Source organism: Trachinotus anak, unplaced genomic scaffold (assembly GCF_046630095.1).
Source record: "Trachinotus anak isolate AG129_WGS33_773 ecotype Australia unplaced genomic scaffold, CSIRO_AGI_Tana_v1 ptg000001l, whole genome shotgun sequence".
NCBI lineage: Eukaryota > Metazoa > Chordata > Actinopteri > Carangiformes > Carangidae > Trachinotus > Trachinotus anak.
In genome coordinates, this window is record NW_027273852.1 from 17,945,540 (window position 1) to 17,963,072 (window position 17,533).

At 40.8% G+C, this 17,533-nt stretch overlaps 2 protein-coding genes across 3 annotated transcripts; both read left to right on the forward strand.

Annotated features, from left to right (window-relative positions):
- The first annotated feature begins 210 nt into the window (after positions 1–210).
- Positions 211–3,275, forward strand: cox17 (cytochrome c oxidase copper chaperone COX17). The gene is made up of 4 exons (XM_071481741.1): positions 211–308; positions 1,435–1,560; positions 1,676–1,779; positions 3,055–3,275. Exons 2-3 carry the CDS (start codon positions 1,442–1,444, stop codon positions 1,758–1,760), a joined length of 204 nt encoding a protein of 67 aa, XP_071337842.1. The 5' UTR covers positions 211–308; positions 1,435–1,441; the 3' UTR covers positions 1,761–1,779; positions 3,055–3,275.
- A 1,768-nt stretch (positions 3,276–5,043) lies between these two features.
- popdc2 (popeye domain cAMP effector 2) lies at positions 5,044–17,331 on the forward strand. Of its 2 annotated transcripts, none has more exons than XM_071481780.1 (4): positions 5,044–5,903; positions 9,505–9,613; positions 11,203–11,656; positions 15,805–17,331. In XM_071481780.1, exons 1-4 carry the CDS (start codon positions 5,410–5,412, stop codon positions 15,885–15,887), a joined length of 1,140 nt encoding a protein of 379 aa, XP_071337881.1. In that variant the 5' UTR covers positions 5,044–5,409; the 3' UTR covers positions 15,888–17,331. The 2 variants fall into 2 exon arrangements, with proteins under 2 accessions (XP_071337881.1, XP_071337871.1); XM_071481770.1 differs by having other exon boundaries at positions 5,069–5,903; positions 11,203–11,797.
- The last annotated feature ends 202 nt before the right edge of the window (positions 17,332–17,533 follow it).

A 17,533-nucleotide genomic window follows, 5' to 3' on the forward strand; every position in this document is an offset into this window, starting at 1 on the left:
TTTTACTCAACACTAAAACAGCATTTAGTCGAGTCTCGGAAAGAATTCTGTCCTAAGAAATATGACACTATGTATTCCACAGGCTAACTCCACTTTCATATTTCTGTTTAGGGTGCTAATTCTGTTACCTTGATTGTAAATTGTTGCAACTTTTGCGTCTCTTCCCGCCGTTGTTAGAAAGAACTACATTTCCCAGAAGCCTCCGCTGACGCTTCTGATCACGTGAGTTTGTATAAAAGCGGAACACGTGTGTTTGATCCCGTCTCTCATTTTGAAGGTGAAGCATCTGCTAGCTGGGCGCCCTGCGAGTAAGTTACACGACTCGGGTCAATCGCCACCGTTTTAGATGCTCCGCGGTGCTTCATGCGCCTCGTTGCTGACTTCACGCTGCTCTTCATCCGTCGGGACGCGGCTGACCAACTCCTCTGTGATCGCTTGCGTTTCACGTTAGCCGCCGTTAGCTAACTTCATGAGCGTTATGCAATGTCTCCAAACTGGTAGTTAAGGTAAAAATGTGGTGAGACCGCGTCTGGTCCGAGTTTATCCGCCACTCTGACATGCTACAGGAATGTCATAGATGTTTCTGCAGAGTACTTCTCCTCCTGTCGGTGGTCTGTGCTGTGCGGCGACCAGTTGATGGCTTCACTTTGGCTAACGTTACATCACTTCAGCCTCCACCGGAGTCACCGTGTGGTAGTAGTGCGAGCAGATCAGACCAAGCTTACTGTGGTGATCTACTAACCTGTGGACTTTTACCAGCCGTCAATTAGTAGTTTATTGTAAAATGTTAATGATGCCAGCCCATCATTTCCTCTACCGGCTGCAGCTGACCATTGTTTTCATCATCGATTTAACCTGTAGATTATTTAGGCAATTACGTTTTGTGTGAGGTATCAGAAGATGAAGAATGCATATTATACTTTACTGCTGTTTGTAGTATATTACCCTCTGTCCAGAACCAAAATAATTGTATTAACATGTATGGGGGGGAGCCATTTCATCTTTATATCTAAAAAGGTGTGTGTGGGTTTTTTTTTTTTTTTTTTGGGGTACTTGAAATGTCTGAAACGTTCCCAATTTTGTTCCACTCACTAAATTGACTAATGGTTCCTGCTCTAATGTCTTTAAATGGCCTTTTGTCTGACAATCAGTCCAAAATTCAAATACACTCAGTTTGCAATAATTTGGAGGTAAAATATATTGCCTAAGATTGGCTGGATAAAGGAACACGTTTCAGTCATTTTTCAAGTAAAAATAAAAAAAACTACATGGAATCTAAAATTATTTGCACCTCAGCTTTTCCTTTTATAGGTCTTCTGTGGGCTGATGAGCTGAGGTAGATTGAAATATCTGTATCAGTGGCTCAGGGCTTGTCTCCTCGGAAACAGGAAGCAACATAACATTTCTAAAATGCACAACATTTCTTTTTCTCAGCCTGAAGATGTCGACTCTGTCTGCAGCAAGTGTGGAGTCTGCTCCTGCGACTGAGAGCACAGAGCAGAAGAAGCCACTGAAGCCATGCTGTGCTTGTCCGGAAACGAAGAAAGTCAGAGATGCTTGGTGAGTATTTAGCATGAGACTGAAACACAACTTCATTCAAGTGAAAACTGTTAAAATATTTAATGGCTTTTTTTTTTTTTTTTTTTTTCCCTCGTTTGTTTGTTTTTCACCACAGCATCATTGAAAAGGGAGAGGAAAAGTGCACACACCTCATTGAGGCACATAAAGATTGCATGAGGGCGCTTGGATTCAAGATTTAACCACTCCATTCTGTGTGTGGTAAGTATCAGATTCAACCATTACAAACTCAAACACTCACAGGTAACTTTATTTTTAGTGACGCATCAGCTTGTTTGCAGCCAGATAGTTTCTTCATGCTGGGTTGTTTGTATCCCTCAGCTGTTACTGATTCATCCATTGTTGCTGAGTACAAGCTGAACCAGATTAGAACGTCAGTGCACTGACGAGACTAAGTCTCATCAAAGTAAAGCAAAACTGAAATCTCTTACGTGTCAGTCTTTAAAATGACATGTGTGACTCTTGGTCAGATTCTCACAAAGGCCAGAGTGAGGTGGTAATTTTTGGTGGGACAACAGCGCTAATGTGGTTTACCTTCTTTACACTGATGCTGATAAGAGACTTCCTCTGAACATGAAGTCTTGGTAGACTAAACACTCCTTGCGTTGCTGGTTATCTACAAAATTCTAATTAGAAACCAGAAACTCCTTTGACTTTCACATGCATGCCCTGGTGACACCCTGAGTTGCCACCCACATGTACTCTGATAATTAAAATCCAGTTTGAACTGAGTCACGTGTAATTTGGCACCTGCTCTTTCTGAGAGCCATGTAAATGACTTTATTTCCTGTAACTAAGGCTGCAACTAAAAACTACTCATTTATCTGCCATGTTTTGTTTTTTAAACTTTAATTGATAGTTTCACATCTGAATTGAACCCTGGATATTTGCAGTTAAAGGAGGCATTTATATTCACCACAGCTTCACTTTACTTTCACTGGGTCAGTTGTGTCTCTTGGCTATTGCTGAGTTCATCCGTTGTTGTGCACTAACTGCAGTATCAGGCTAGGACATTGTGTATCGAGGGGGGGCAGGCAGAGACGGGAGGTGTGTGTATGTGTGGTGAGCAGGGTGGTGGGGGCAGGTCTCATCAGTGGTTACATGACTACACATGAGACATGCCTGAAGCCATTGAGCTGAGTTCACATTTCAGCAGTGGAGTCTTCATGCTCACTTGCTCTTAATGAGAAGTCTTTAGTCGGTAGGCTGGAGGAAGAATTATTGTACTGAAGTGTAGTAGGTTGTATTTGAGGTACCAGCTAAATCACTGAACATGTTTCTGGTCTATGAATATGAATCCAGGCCTCAGCCTCTGCTCTAATCTTGGGTTTATCATTTTCAATTGGCATAACAACTTTACAACTGAAGTAGAAAGCTGAAGCTCTTGAGGCTGTTAATGCTCCTGAAAGCTGCTTCACTAACGATGTACAAGGAGAAATGTGAAATGCTCATTGTATGTTTTGATCTCTCCTGCAGCGTGTTGCTGTGCGAGTGGAGGACAAACCTGGATTTTCCTTTCTTCTTCCCTCCCCCTCTTATTTATACCTTGACGAGAAGGAAAATGTGGTGATGAGGCACTTAAGCTCTGGTGGTTTGATCTCTGTGTGCAAATAGTTTTTTAATGTCTGCAGAATTTAAGAAACTTGTGAATATCTAAAATGCTGTCTGAAATTGAATAAAAGTTCTATGCAATAAGACGTGTCTGTGTTTGTCAAGCTTCTCTGGTGTGGATTAAATGCATTTGTAGTATAATGTCCTGTAGTGAAGGTCTTTTCTCCCTGTGAAAACGGTGGCTTGCCACAGTTGCCGTCCCTGGTATGCACTTGGGCTTAAAAATAACTCCCGCCCCTGCAAAGTCAATACTTGTCATATCTGCATTCTTTCTCTACAGTGTGTCACTGTTACTGAAGTGCCTGGCAGGGGATGTGTAGTTTCACGCATTCATCTGCAAAACCTACTGAAAATGTTACAATACAGGAGTGCTTTTGTTGTTTTTTTTGTTGCATGTTTTTGAAGTGATTGGTTGCTATATGTGAACACTGGTCTAAAACCATAACAGCAACACTTCATTGACTTTCACACCTGGTTTGCTCCTTATTAATTTAGAAATAAAATTGTAAACATGTAACAGGCATTTTAAATCTTATCTTACACTCACCATGTTGTAAGGTAAACACATAATGACCCAAGCTAAATTTGTGCTTCACAATGAATTACCTGTTGAACAGTTCCGTGCAGCTCAGAGCAGATACCTTTTACAGGCTTGATTAACTCTGATATTGTTACAGTTGATTGTTCTGCACTGGTTTGACAGTATGGGCCTAATGTGAACACCTGGTCACAGCAAGGTGGATGTATGCAACTCTTACAATTATAAATCTCATTTTTTTTTTTTTTTTAACATAATTTCAGGTTCCCTCCTGTCAACATCAACTAAGTTACACTTTTCTGTTCCATCCTGTTTTCTGCACAGTCAGCATGAATTTACAAAACACCTCAAGTCAAAAAAGATCCATAATACAGATTAGAAAAGAAAAGAGTAAGTGAAGAAAACAGATTCACAAAATGTATGCATTCACATCTTCAATAATAAAGCAACCTAAAATAAAAACTGAAGACTGTTAAAAACACGTCTTGCCTTCTTTTGCTTGTGTGACAGAGTTAGTTTCAACTTTTTCATCCCCTGCATACTGGAATATTTCATGATTTATGAAAAACTGACACATATCACAGCTCATACAATATTTTTCCCTTGAATGTTTCCTGAATCTGCCAACTTATAATTGTTACAGGAAAAGTACTGGTTCTTGTGTAAATACTGGCCTCTGAATAGAGCCACCATTTAGCTTGATTTTGTATTCTGACAGTGTGTATTCTATTATTATATTGTCTGTTTATGTTATTGCACTAATAAAAAAAGGAAAAGCAAAGCAGAGAGGATAGATTTCTAATGGATGGGCTTGGGATGGGCTTGTCCCTGTGAGCTGGGAGTTCTCCAGGCTGAGAGGACGGCCGGGTATCTGAGCCATCGGTGGTATTGGTGGGTGTTCATACCTGAAATCTGACCTGTGCTGTCATCCTACTCATTTCAGTGTCTCTAAATATGCACCAGCAGAGCCCGTCTCCTGGTGGTAAACTGGACGTGTGAAGTTTGGCTGAAGGAAGAACTGTGTTGCTGCTCTTGAGGAACTTTTCAAAAAATGTGTGTGACACTGTGTGAGCCTCTTTGAGATATTTGTTATAGTCCCTCTCCTCCCTCTTGTTTCCTGCCTCTCTCTCTCTCTCTCTCTCTCTCTCTCTCTCTTTCTGTTATGTTAAGTAGCAGGCCTGCTTTCCGTCCACCACTCTTTCCTCCTTGGGTTTCAATTCCAAACATGGTTATCCTTCTAGGGCTCCATCGACCCCCCCCCCCCCCCCAACCCCTCTCTTCCAGCTGTTGCTTCCACATTGCAGGCTGGTGGGTGAGAGAAATAGAAGAGCACAGCAAGAGAGACGACAGGAAGACGCTGAGGGGGGACGAGGCAGGGCGAGAAAGCCAGAGGGACACATAATGAGAGGAGAAAAAGAAGAAAGCCATTCCAGCTGTGTTTCTGTAACAAATATATAGAGCTTCTTCACATTGAAGAATTTTCCACTGCACGCCAAGGGAACAAGCATTTGCTTCTGACATTTTTGGTCGGTATCAGCTGTTTATTGTTGATCAAGCTGTGAGAGTTGAAACTGTACATGGGACAGAAATAGCACCAAGGTTCACTGGGTAAGAAGTCTTTTCGGTTCTGTTTGTTTTGTGCATCAAAAGTCTCACTTGAAGTCACTTGAAGAGTTTCAAACATGAGCTCAGACAACTCGACTCTGCTGGACAACTTGTTGTTTGCCCCTCTGTGCGATGGCTGGAGCAACAACACAGAGGGAGCCATGTACCATTTGGGCAACAGCATGCTGTTCCTGGGCTACATGGGAGGCAGTGGGGCCTATGGGTGCCTCTTCATCTTTGGCTTCCTGACCCCAGCCTTCCTGTGCCTGACCGTGTGGGGCTGGCTGACGATGTGCGGCCTGGATGTCTTCACCTGGAACCTGCTTCAGCTGCTGGCCTGCTTTGTTCAAATCTGCCACCTCCTGTACCGGCTGCACCAGGAGGGCTTACGCAGCGAGGAGCTGACCTCCCTCTACCAGGCCGTCTACCTGCCGCTGGGCGTGCCTGTCCGGGTGTTCAAGGAGATAGCAAGTGCTTTTGAGAATAAGGTGGTGGAGCTGAAGGCAGGAGAGATGTACGCTGTGGAGGGCAAGACGCCCATCAACCAGCTCTCCTTCCTGCTATCTGGGAGGTGGGGAGTGTGTGTGTGTGTGTGTGTGTGTGTTTGGGCATGTGTGTGAACATCTACACACCTGTACAACATGATGCAAACCAGCACCACTGGCTGTCTCCATAGAATACAACCAACACACTCAAGAAACAGTGGCAACATCATGATGTAAAGATGCCTTGTTACGAGAACAACTCCTCACTGAAACTTTTCCTTAAATCTGCAATAACTTCTGTTTTGCCATTTGGAGGCAGTGGAAACAAGCTGTGAACACAACATCTCATGTTTAGAATCATCACCTTTTAAAATTAAATGGCTAACAAGTTAGCAAACTGTTATTTATTTAATCCAGCAGTAGCATTCATTTAGAGTTGTGTTCATGGCCCCTCGATGTATCTGGGTGTGATTTTTACTGTCCTTTAGCTCTGGTTTTGAGCTCTGCCATCTGCATCTTTAGCTGCTAAATGTTCACCAGCTGGTTGCTAACTGTGTCTGTTAGCCTGCTGCTGAGCTGGTTTGTAGAGCTTCTTGCTGCAGCCGCTGTGGGAGTGGTGGCAGTGAACCAAACAGTGAAGCTGGAGATAGAAAACCAAGACAATGATCATAAAGATCCTGAAATGCTTTGCTTTGTCAGGGGATAATTATCTGTGGGTGACAACTCTCACATTGGATACAGTAATGTCATCAATCGTTAATATGACAATATTGATCATAGCCACTTTAAGTTAAAGTACCATACCCATTAGTGATGTCACAGTGTACTGACACGTACACTTCTACATCACTGCAGCAGGGTGAGAAGGCCCCTTTCAGAGTGCTGTTATACGTGAATGTTTGTTAGTGTTTATATGTCAGCTGGCATTGACTCAAGCCCCCCATGACCCTGCATGGATAAGTGGTGTACATAATGGATGGATGGATGGACATAACATTGAACGAAGGTCTAGTCTTTACATCATATTTTCCCAGTTTCCCTCTGAAATGTAGTAGTAAGTATAAAGTAGCAGTATATGGAAACAGACCAACATTTCTCTGATACAGTCTGAACGAAAACTAAACATCACAAACTCTGTAAAGCAGTATTAATATTGTATTACGATTTAAATGGTTTGCATTGTTTTACAGGTGTCCATGTTATTTGTCCACGTGCTGTATGTGTTCACAGCTAGATTAGAGGTAGTTTTTACTCCGATTTACATTGTATGATGTTTCTAAGCTAATAGTTTGTTATGGCAGAGCTTAGTGTCACAGAATTTAAGACTGAACCAGAAAGTGCTCACTCATTTGCACCGCAGGTATATGTGTATATATTGTTTTTTATTTGATGTTATAATGCATTTTGTAGTAATATAAAAACCCAAACACTCATTATTTTTGAAATCTCCAAGTTTAACTGGCTTCTCCTGAACTGGATTTCTATTTTTGAGTCTTCCAGGCTGTTGGCAGCATGTAGCTGTTACAGGAAATGTGTCCTCTTCATCCAAACATCCTCAAAGTAGAGCTTTATTAGATCTCACAGTCCTGGAGCCTACACAAGAGAAATGTTGTAAACAGAGTATTTTTGTCTGTGACTCACCAGTGTACCGTCCTCCTGCAGAGTGCCAGCTGGTTAAATGATATCTCTGTCCTTAGGACAGGAGAGTGGACGCTGACTGCTCCTCTTACCGTGAGTTAAATGTTGGACACAGTTTCGACAGCTCTCGGTGTACGAGCCAAATTTGGAACAATTAACAAATGAACAAAAAGCTGCTTTTTTCACATTTCTAAAGTGGTGGTGTATTAGTTGTGTTTGTCATTTTATGTTGTTACATTATCTTTATTTAACAGAGTGTACAAATACTTTTCAGATTTAAAGATTAGTGTTTCTGTGATTTACTAAACTTACGTTTTCATATTTATGAAAAACCTGGATTCATATTTATCACCCTTCTGTCTGTAAAATACAACAACGCTTAAGTGATCACATGATTGACCACCTGTATGCCCAGAGAAGGAATAGCCAATCAGAAATATAGACAGACCCTACATCTGCCATATTGTACCAAGCTCTGTTTCTGTACTGCAGTCATCAAGGGTATTAACTAACTTGAGAAACATCTTAGATCTTCAGGAGAAGTTTGAGAAATTGTTTTTATTGTGAAATATGTAAGTGGGAGTTAAAGTGAGAGATCTTTACTTTTATTTTTCACTGAAGTCCAAAAATGAACTTTTAGCAGTGTGATTAGTTTTGGTCTCTAAAATCTAAAGTAAATCTAAAGTAAATCTAAAGTAAATCTAAAATCTAAAGTAATATAAAAGGTCAAAAATAATAATGTGCTATAGCATGATGATTCCCCCATAAATAGAACTGAGGGGCCCAAGACCAAAAGAAAGAGGTGTCTGCATACTTTTGGCCATAAAAAATGTGCCACAATGTACAGTACTGACAGTACAGTGACATTTCTAGCATGTGACTCCCTGGTGGAAATTCCTCTTCCTGGCAGTGTAATTCATACCACAATACACAGCAGCATAGCTGCTAATTAACACCCATTGTTGTCCATCCATCCATTTTCTATACAGCTTATCTATACAGGGTCATGGGGAGGGGGCTGGAGCCAATCCCAGCTGACATTGGGCGAGGGTGGGGTACGCCCTGGGCAGGTCGCCAGTCCATCACAGGGCTGACATGTAGAGACAAACAACCATTCACACTCACAGTCACACCTACACTTAATTTAGAGTCGCCAATTAACCTAATGTGCACGTGGGAGGCACGCAGACATGGGGAGAACATGCAAACTCTACACAGGCCCAGGGTTCGAACTCAGAACCTTCCTGCTGTGAGGCAACACTGCCAACCACTGCACCACCGCCCCATTTTTGTGAAGAGTATAATAAAGTCTAATAAAGACTTGTTTTAAACTGTCACAATAGAAGTCTCTAAAGTGAAACAGGCAAATGAACATTTGCCAAAACAGAATTCAAGTGTTATTTAGACTTGTCGCCTATTTATGATTCTCTACATCTGTATTTTAAAATTCTTAATTAGTTTATAGTGACTGGCATTTGGATGTTGATTAAACTTTAACTTTCTGACCCTATGTAAGTGCCAGCTGCTGTACTGAGGGAATAAGAAAGACTGGGACGTGACAGAGTTTGGAGGAGAGCAGCTCTCTTCCTGGAGGAGACTCTTTCATTTCTCTGTGGATGTCAGGTGATTGATATGAAGCAGATCATTTGCAGCTCAGATTTGACTACATTCAACTCACACTGAAGTAAGGATAAAACAAACTTTGACAGAAACTTGTGACGTAATCCAACGAGGTCCTAATGTTGAGTGTGCTGGATTATCTCACTCTGCGGAAGCTAGAAGCTCTTTTAAATAAAGCTTCCCTCTGAAGGAGGAACGTCTTCATGTCCTCAACTATTATTTCTGTGTGTAGAGAGACAAAAGAGGAAACTTGGTATCATTAATTTATCAGAAAAAGTCCAACCATAGCTGCCCTAACAGAGACATATACAAACATTTAACTCCAGTGTCTAGGTCTGACCCTGGAAAGTGACCCCCAGCTCTCATTATCACTTCCTAATCCCTGTCTCTCTTTTTAACTTTATATCTCTCCCTCTCTCTCTGTCTCAGGATCAATGTGTCTTTGGAGGGCCAGTTCCTGCATTACATCCATCGCCACCAGTTCCTCGACTCTCCAGAGTGGGAGTCTCTCAGACCAAACGAGGAGGGGAAGTTCCAGGTACTGTACGGGGGCCTCAACGTGCAGATAATTTCAGGGGACACTGGTGTCATTTCTGTGTTTTGACAAAGTAAATTCAAGAAGTGGATGTGAGGTTTGAGTGTGGCAGGAAAATGTTGAGTTATGTTTAAGTGCTGTCACTGAAGGAGCTGGAAGGAGAAACCAGACGTGGATATCAGGTTGTCTTTCTTTGCCTTCTATCGGACTCAACATTTGACTGATAAGCTGAACAGGGGAAAGCAGTTGTCCTCTTGTCTTTCACGTATCCTGTTGCCTTAGATTTGTTCAGTTAAAGTAGAAACAGGGCCAGGAGGTCACATGGACATTCAGGGTTTGACTGAACAGGGTTTCAGGGCTCAGTAAGGTGTACAGATAGACGTAGGGCTGCCACATTAGCAATTCATCTTTATGTTCTGTGTGTTTCCTTTAAATGAATTTCATGTGGAGTTATATTCACATTCAGTGTTATTCCTTGATGATGCCTATTTCGCCTCATAAAACGTCTGCAAAGTTGTTTTCTAAAATATCTGTACCAATGTTTACATCCATGTTTAGCTAGCTTGTCTTTGGTACACTGCTATGTTTTCCTGCAAGTTACTGCCACCAACTGTCAATCAGGGAAATTGTCCTCGTGTATATACACAATGCAAACAAAATGGGACCCACCTATAAAAACACTGATCCAAACTGCGTTGGTCTGTGCCTTCACAAAGTAACTTTAAAGTGGCTTTGATTATTATTTCGTCCAATAACAAACATAGACTGTGTATAAAAATGGACGTTAACTCCAGATCTGAAAAGTGTCTTAAAGCTGCGTTCTATCTAATGACTCCACTGGTTGTAAAAAGAAGTCAGATTGTATTGAAGTCAATGGAAAAATCTCCCTACTTCTCACTTGATTCATTATCAGTAAACATTTTCCTAAAGAGTTTATGGTCTCCATTTCTATTTTCAAGTGTTCTTCAATGCAATATGATGTTCATTTTTTAAATTATGGTCCATTTAGAGGAAAACAGACAATAAAGCATGGTATGCATTAGGGCGGGGCTACTGAGTGATTGACAGACTGTACCACACACAGCGACCTGTCTGACAATCAGGATAGAGAGGACAGAGCAGGTCAGCTCCACCCCTCACTCCTCCTCAGCTCCACCTTCTCCTCCAAATATGGTTTCTCCTGGTTTCGAAAAACCAAGATGGCAACGGCCAAATTATACACTCGAAGCTTCAAAACAGCTGTTCACAAAGCAATGGGTGATGTCATAGTGGGTTGCCACTTGATAACAACATATCACATGACAGGCCTACAGAGAATTATAACCCGAATCTGCAACTCCTCTTGGCTTTTATGGTTACCTGCTCAGCACTTAACAGCAGCCACAGTTAGCAAGTAGCTGGAGAACATAGTGGAGCATTTAGCAGCTAAAGAGGCAGGAGATGGTAGAGACCAAAAACAGAGCTAAAAGAAAGTGAATATTGGACTCAAGTGGACACAAAAAGGACTTTGAATAGCGAATAATGTGGCAAAAAACAGTTATTATAACTTTAATACTTAATAATAATCTGGTGTTTCATTCTTACACCCCCAGGTGACCCTAACAGCAGAAGAAGACTCCCACTACATCTCATGGCGTCGCCGACGCCTTTACATGCTGATATCAAAGGATCGCTACATCGCCCGCCTCTTCTCCGTCATGCTGGGCTACGACATTGCGGAGAAGCTCTACAATCTCAACAACAAGCTCTACATAAAGAGTGGCGTACTGTTGGACATCCGCCTGCCCAGCCTCTACCACGTGCTGGCGCCCTCATCGCAGAGCAGCGAGGGTGGCAGCTGCAGTGATGGTGGCATCGTCAGGGAGCAACAAACTGAGCAGCAAGATGAAGACCAGGCACCAGTCTGTGAGAAGTCCGATCCAGCCGAGTCTCAGCCTCTTCAACCATACCTGCAAGGACCAAGGGAGACCCACCTGGATGAACCCCAGGCCTCCCAGCATGGCCGTTATCAGCACCCCTGGGCGTCAGACCCGGAACTGCCCACTGGTGAGGACTCCACCAGCCTGGTCCTGGAGGACTTTGCTGATGTGGCGGGCTCCTTAATGGATTATGGCAGTGAGAGGGATTATTTGAGGTAGAGGGGCAGGGTGCTGGAGCTAACACACTGGGTCACCACTTAAGCTACATGTAAGTACCTCACCTGGGTGGAGAGTGGTGTGGGGGCGGTGTGTGTGCATGGATGGCTTGCAGTGCACAGTTCTTACTAACCTGGCTTTGTAGTGAGATATAGGGCTGGACGATAAGGCTGAAACCAGTATAGCATTAATATTAATATTTCTCCAATACTGATTTACAGATTTATGATGATATTGCAGTGACAATAGTGGAAGTTTACAGGTACATTTATTCAAGAATGGTACTTGACATTTTGAGTATTTCCACTTCGGCTACATTTCTTGGAGAAATAATGTGCCTTCTCCTCCACTACATTTATTTGACAGTTGTACTTACTAGTTACGTTGCAGATTTAGATATAACATACAAACATATCATCATCTTAAAAAATATGATACATTATTATAGATTAAACGACCCAATATACAATACATGTATGTAAAGACACTTTTACATAATAAGTACTATAATATCTCTTTATTGTAATTTATGTTTTTAAATGCAGGACTTTTACTGGAGTAAAAATACTAATGGAGTATTTTTACATTGTTGTTTTACTGCTTTTAAAGGTACTTAGTACTTCTTCCACCACTGGACACAACCTCACATAAAACAATCAAACTGATGAGGTTTAAAGTTCAGTCTTGACCCTGGAAACAGTAGTTGAGAAAACAATTTGAACACAAAATCCATTTAGTAGCTTGCTCTGATATTATGATCGTATCATATGATCTTCATCAGCAAATACATTTGTCAAAAAATAAAAAGGAGATTTGAGCATCTACTTTTCCATGACAACTGCGCAAACCTCATCAGCTGATGAGGATCCAAATCTCATCTTACATAACAGCTGGTAAGATGTGATGAGACTGTTTTCTTTATTGTTAAATTGATGTAGTAAACTGTGGACTGTGTAAAACATAAACCTCAATAACTCATTTTGCCTGCAACTAACCATTTGGACAGTTTGTAAAATGATGATATAATATTATGAATATACAATAATAATGAATTATTGTCCAGCCCTAGTAAGATAAGAAAACCTTTGCTGTCATGCTGAGAGATTTTGTTTTATGGCTCTTTTGCTCTGATTTACTATATCTTGTGAGGATCTGCTGCTGTGGCTGCTTGGTCTTTTGCATTAAAAAAAAAACGCACATATTGTTCTTTTTTAAAAATCAATCAGAGTTTTGATTTAATGATTTTGTTTAGGAGACTATTTCTTGCTATAGATTGACATGACATGATGTGGAACACTTTGCTGCTGGCCTTCCTCAGCTTTGAGGAGATTTGGATTATTATTATTTTTTTTTCCAAACAATACTTTAAGATTAAAATTCCCCTGTGTGCCAGCTGCTCTGCATTAGTGTTTGCTTTAGCTCTGCCACTCACCAGCTGACGGTCATGTTTGGTGCAGTAGCAGAGTTAAATCGGTCCACTCAGATAAAAGAGATCTGCACAGTGAAAACAGTTTAACAGCAAATGAGTGCAGAGTGGGCTCATCTTGGTGTCAGACAGCTGATCAGGTCTTGTGTGTGGCTGTATTTCGTGTGTGTGTGTGTGTGTGTGGTTCAACACTGTGACTGGTGACAGAGCAGCGGTGAGGTCAACCGGGCAGCAGCTGTGTCCTTATCTGATCAGGATTAGAGCTTAGAGTATGATGGGATGCCCAGAAAATTCAGTACCATGCTATTAATCCACTGTGCAAACCACTTGGCTATCTGTCTGCTTATGTGGTCATCACGCTGCCTCGACCCCGCCTGCCCCCCTACCATCCCAAAAGCAGCCCTCGCCCAATCGCAGGTAGAGGATCACGTTTCATAGCTGGATAGTGGGATTCAGTGTCAGGTTTGGGTTGCAGGGCGGCTGTGGAGCAGTTAGGTCAAATCTAGGTCTGGGGCCAACAACTCAGACCTTGTGGACAAGCAGTCGCTGATCTGCACAAGACGACAACAGATGTACCCAACCTGCAAAACAGGAATCCAGAACCTTTACACAGAGATATTTGTGCTATTCCCTGCAATTCTGGGTCGTTGTGTGTTGGTGACCAGCAATAGCATCAGTCCCTCAGAATTAAAGAGGAAGTGGCCATGTTACACCAACATTCAACACTCCCACGCACGTGGAACAGATTTATTATGTATAAACAGGAAGTTCAGAGTTGATATTTAGTGTTTGGGTTCTTACTGTACCAAGCTTAGCAGAGCGGAGATTGTTGAGTGAGGACAAACAGCCGCCTCAGATGAAGCTGAGTTATCAGCAGGGCAAAGCAGGCAGTAATCAGGAGGCTGTAGAAACCTCAGGGAAGCAAAACACCCCATGCTCAGTGTGTGTGTGTGTGTGTGTGTGTACCAATTATTTTGTGTAATTTTATTCAGTGCAAATCTGCACATTAAAAACTTTGCTGGGCTATTTGTAAGTTTTACTATTGCTACACAGCTAACATTAGCATTAACAGCTATTAACTTTTTTTTTTAAGCTGTTAATTTACCTATCTAGAATTATTCTGTAAACTGCAGAAATATAGTTTTCTATGGTTTTTCAGCAAGTATACGGATAGAGAATTATATCTGTAATAGAAAACTGCTGATGCACCATTCTCACAGTGCATTTATAGTGTGGTTTGGCCCATGAGTGCATTCTTGGGCTGCTTTTATTTCTTACTTATAAAAATAATAATTCCCATATGTGTCCAACATATATTGAACAAAAATTTAAATGCAACACCATGTTTCACGAGTTGAAATAACACAAACACACACAGGGTTTATTTCTTTTACACTGTGTTTAAATCCATGTTAGTGAGCACTTCTCATCATCCACCTGACAGATGTGGCATATCCAGATGCTGATTACACAGCATCATTATTGCACAGATGTGCTTTGGGTTGGTCTTAATAAAAGGCCACTTTTAAATGTGCAGTTTTATCACACAGAACAACTTCAGAGATGTTGCACATTTTGAGGTAGTGTGCATCTGACAAGCTGAATGTCCACCAGAGCTGTTGCCCATTAAAAGAAGGGTCACATCACATTCATAAGTCGTCTCCAAAGTTGTTTTTGAGAGCGTGCAGTAATGATGCTGTGTCATCAGCCTCTTGATATGCCACACCTGTCAGGCGGACGATTATCAGCTCACTAACATGGATTTAAATACATTTGTGAAGAACTTTTAAGAGCTTGTCTTAAATGTTCTTCACAAACTCTGTATGTATAGAAAAAAAACTTAAATCTTTTTTTTCAACTCACAAAAAAATGAAACAAAAACAAAAGTAAAAAAGCTTTGTTTATATATTTTTGTTCGGTATAGTTTCTCTAATAGAAGCCAACTCTGCTTGAGCAGAATGGTTCAAGGCAGACAAACTGTCTCTAAACATAACAAAATCTACAATCATAAAGTACATGTTCATCATTACTTATATATCAACCAGTGGAAATAAACTCGAATCCTTATAGAGATTTGAGGCCAAAAATGTGTCAAATTCTAGTTTTAATACTGCAGTTTCAGTTGATGTTAAGAAGGTTTGCAGTTGACATAGATTCAGCATGTACATGAGTACATCAGGAGCTAATCAGCTTCTTTGATTATTAATAGGTTTATCGGCTCCTTTGGTTTGTCTGCTAGTTCAGTTAGATATAGGTATAGGAGGCTCTGTGCATGAGGTAATGTGTAAGTTTCTATTTGTGCCTTCATTGTAAATACAGTCTTTTAACATGTGTAACTAGAATCACTAGACCAGATGGTAGCATGTAGCTTAGCATCAGGTTAACTGACCTCCAACCCTGGAACACACTGTGTTTGTTCGTATTGTAACTTGCATTAACAGTATTTACAGTATTATTGTGTATTTCCTAGTGTGAGCGTTTGATATAGTTGAATTATTGTTTCATTTTGAGGTTAATTATATCTGTATATGTGCAGTTGTATTGACACGCTGTGGACAAAGTCTCACAGGACCAATCAGAGTACTCCCTCCACCATACACCACCTAACTGAAGCTTTGATGTTGACTCTGCAGGAGGTGATGGTGACGGGGATCTACCACCCCGATTTAAGAGGGTCAGAGCGCCGCTGGCTCCCACCGACACTCCCAAACTGTGAGAACAGTCTCTCCTGGAAACACCATGTTATTTACAGTATAGCAGTATGAATGTGTCACATGTCACTTGTCATGACACTGTCTCCTCCCCCTCCTCCTCCTCCTCCTCCTCCTCCTCCTCGCCCTCTGTCCCTGTTATCACCTTACTTCACATCTTCAGTCCTGAGCAACGTGTGCTCTTCCTTCTCGCTCCTCAAATTACAGTTTGAGTGATACAAAAACCAACAATCAATATCTGGGGCTCATATTTATCGTCATATTGATTTTTTTAACGGGCCAGTTTGCTGCTCAAAAATAACAAATGTTTTCTCGTCATGATGTTAAAGCTCTGAAGCAGCATATAGGCTCTGAAATCTGCCTTTAAGTCTGAGGAGGTTTCACAATATCTATTCAGTTTATGTGAAACTTCTGGATATTTTACCATTTAAATGAAAAATTATAATTGAACAAATGAGAAAATCAATAAAATGTTCAAAGAGCAGCCAGTAGTTGGTACAGGCTGTGTTTCTGTAGCTGTTATAAGAGAGAAACCTCAGTGGACATATTGACTTTTAGATACTGTATCCAACATGTAATAAACATGTCAACAATCAGCCAATTAAAATCATAATTACACCATCATCTGAACTGGCACTGAGACAGGAAGCAGAGACGCCCTTCACTTTGTCACTTACCAGCATGTTAAACGTCCGAAATGTTGTTTCATGTTATGAAAACTGATTTTATTTTTCTGAAACAGATGAATTTGTTTTTCATCTCATTCATATTTGATGTTGGAACGATGATCGTTTGATTTGGACTTGACTTCACATGATTTAATGTTTGTTTCACATCACTTATAATCAGCATCACCAAGAGTATTGATTTAACCACATGTGCTTTTTCTAGATCTGACTCATTTAGATGAATTTGGTCAGAAATTAATTCATAAAAATAAATCACATGGTATAAATTGATATGTTGTACAAGTTAAAAGGGGAAGACCTGCATCATTCTTTTAAGATCTGTGAAATATTAACATTTGCATACTTCTCAAGGACTTTCCAGGCCCCTGTATAAACATTTTTGGCACAGAATCTTGATGTTGGCGGCTTAGATTTTCTTTATTTCACTTTCATGTTTTGTTGGGCATGTTTAGTTTATTCATTATGACTTGTTAAGTGTCAGAAATATATGCAATCTAAGATTTTCAGAGGATAACGCCAAATTCATCTGAAGGACAACCTCTTACTACTTCTTTGGTGATATATCAGATGCCGGTAGACCATGTTTTTTTTTTGTTTTTTTTCCTACGTTTTTGTAACTATTTAATACACATGTGTATACTGTGAATTGCATTACTTGTCTGTTTTTGACTTTCAAAATAGAGAGATGGGACTAAAATGAAGAAAAGTATTTTCATGGGGCCAAGATTTCTCCATAAAGCTCTGTGTGTGCAGTGAAAAATGTTGTGTGTTTTCTGTGACTGTCTTCAATACTTCCACTTTTCACCGAGCTCATATCATCCTGATTATACTCTAAATTATTTATGGAATACCCCCAAAAAGTCAAGGCAGAGAGCTTTGTCGAGGTACAAAATTCAATTCAGTTCAATTAAATTCAAGAAACTTTATTTGTGCCCAGGGAGCAATTACTATTAATGTGGCTC

Coding starts and splice junctions, on each gene's coding strand:
- cox17 (XM_071481741.1), top strand. CDS start 1,442: ATGTCGACTCTGTCTGCAGCAAGTGTGGAGTCTGCTCCTGCGACTGAG. Junction 1,561..1,675: donor AAGAAAGTCAGAGATGCTTG/GTGAGTATTTAG, acceptor TTTTCACCACAG/CATCATTGAAAAGGGAGAGG.
- popdc2 (XM_071481770.1), top strand. CDS start 5,410: ATGAGCTCAGACAACTCGACTCTGCTGGACAACTTGTTGTTTGCCCCT. Junction 5,904..9,504: donor TCCTTCCTGCTATCTGGGAG/GTGGGGAGTGTG, acceptor TCTCTGTCTCAG/GATCAATGTGTCTTTGGAGG. Junction 9,614..11,202: donor ACGAGGAGGGGAAGTTCCAG/GTACTGTACGGG, acceptor TTACACCCCCAG/GTGACCCTAACAGCAGAAGA.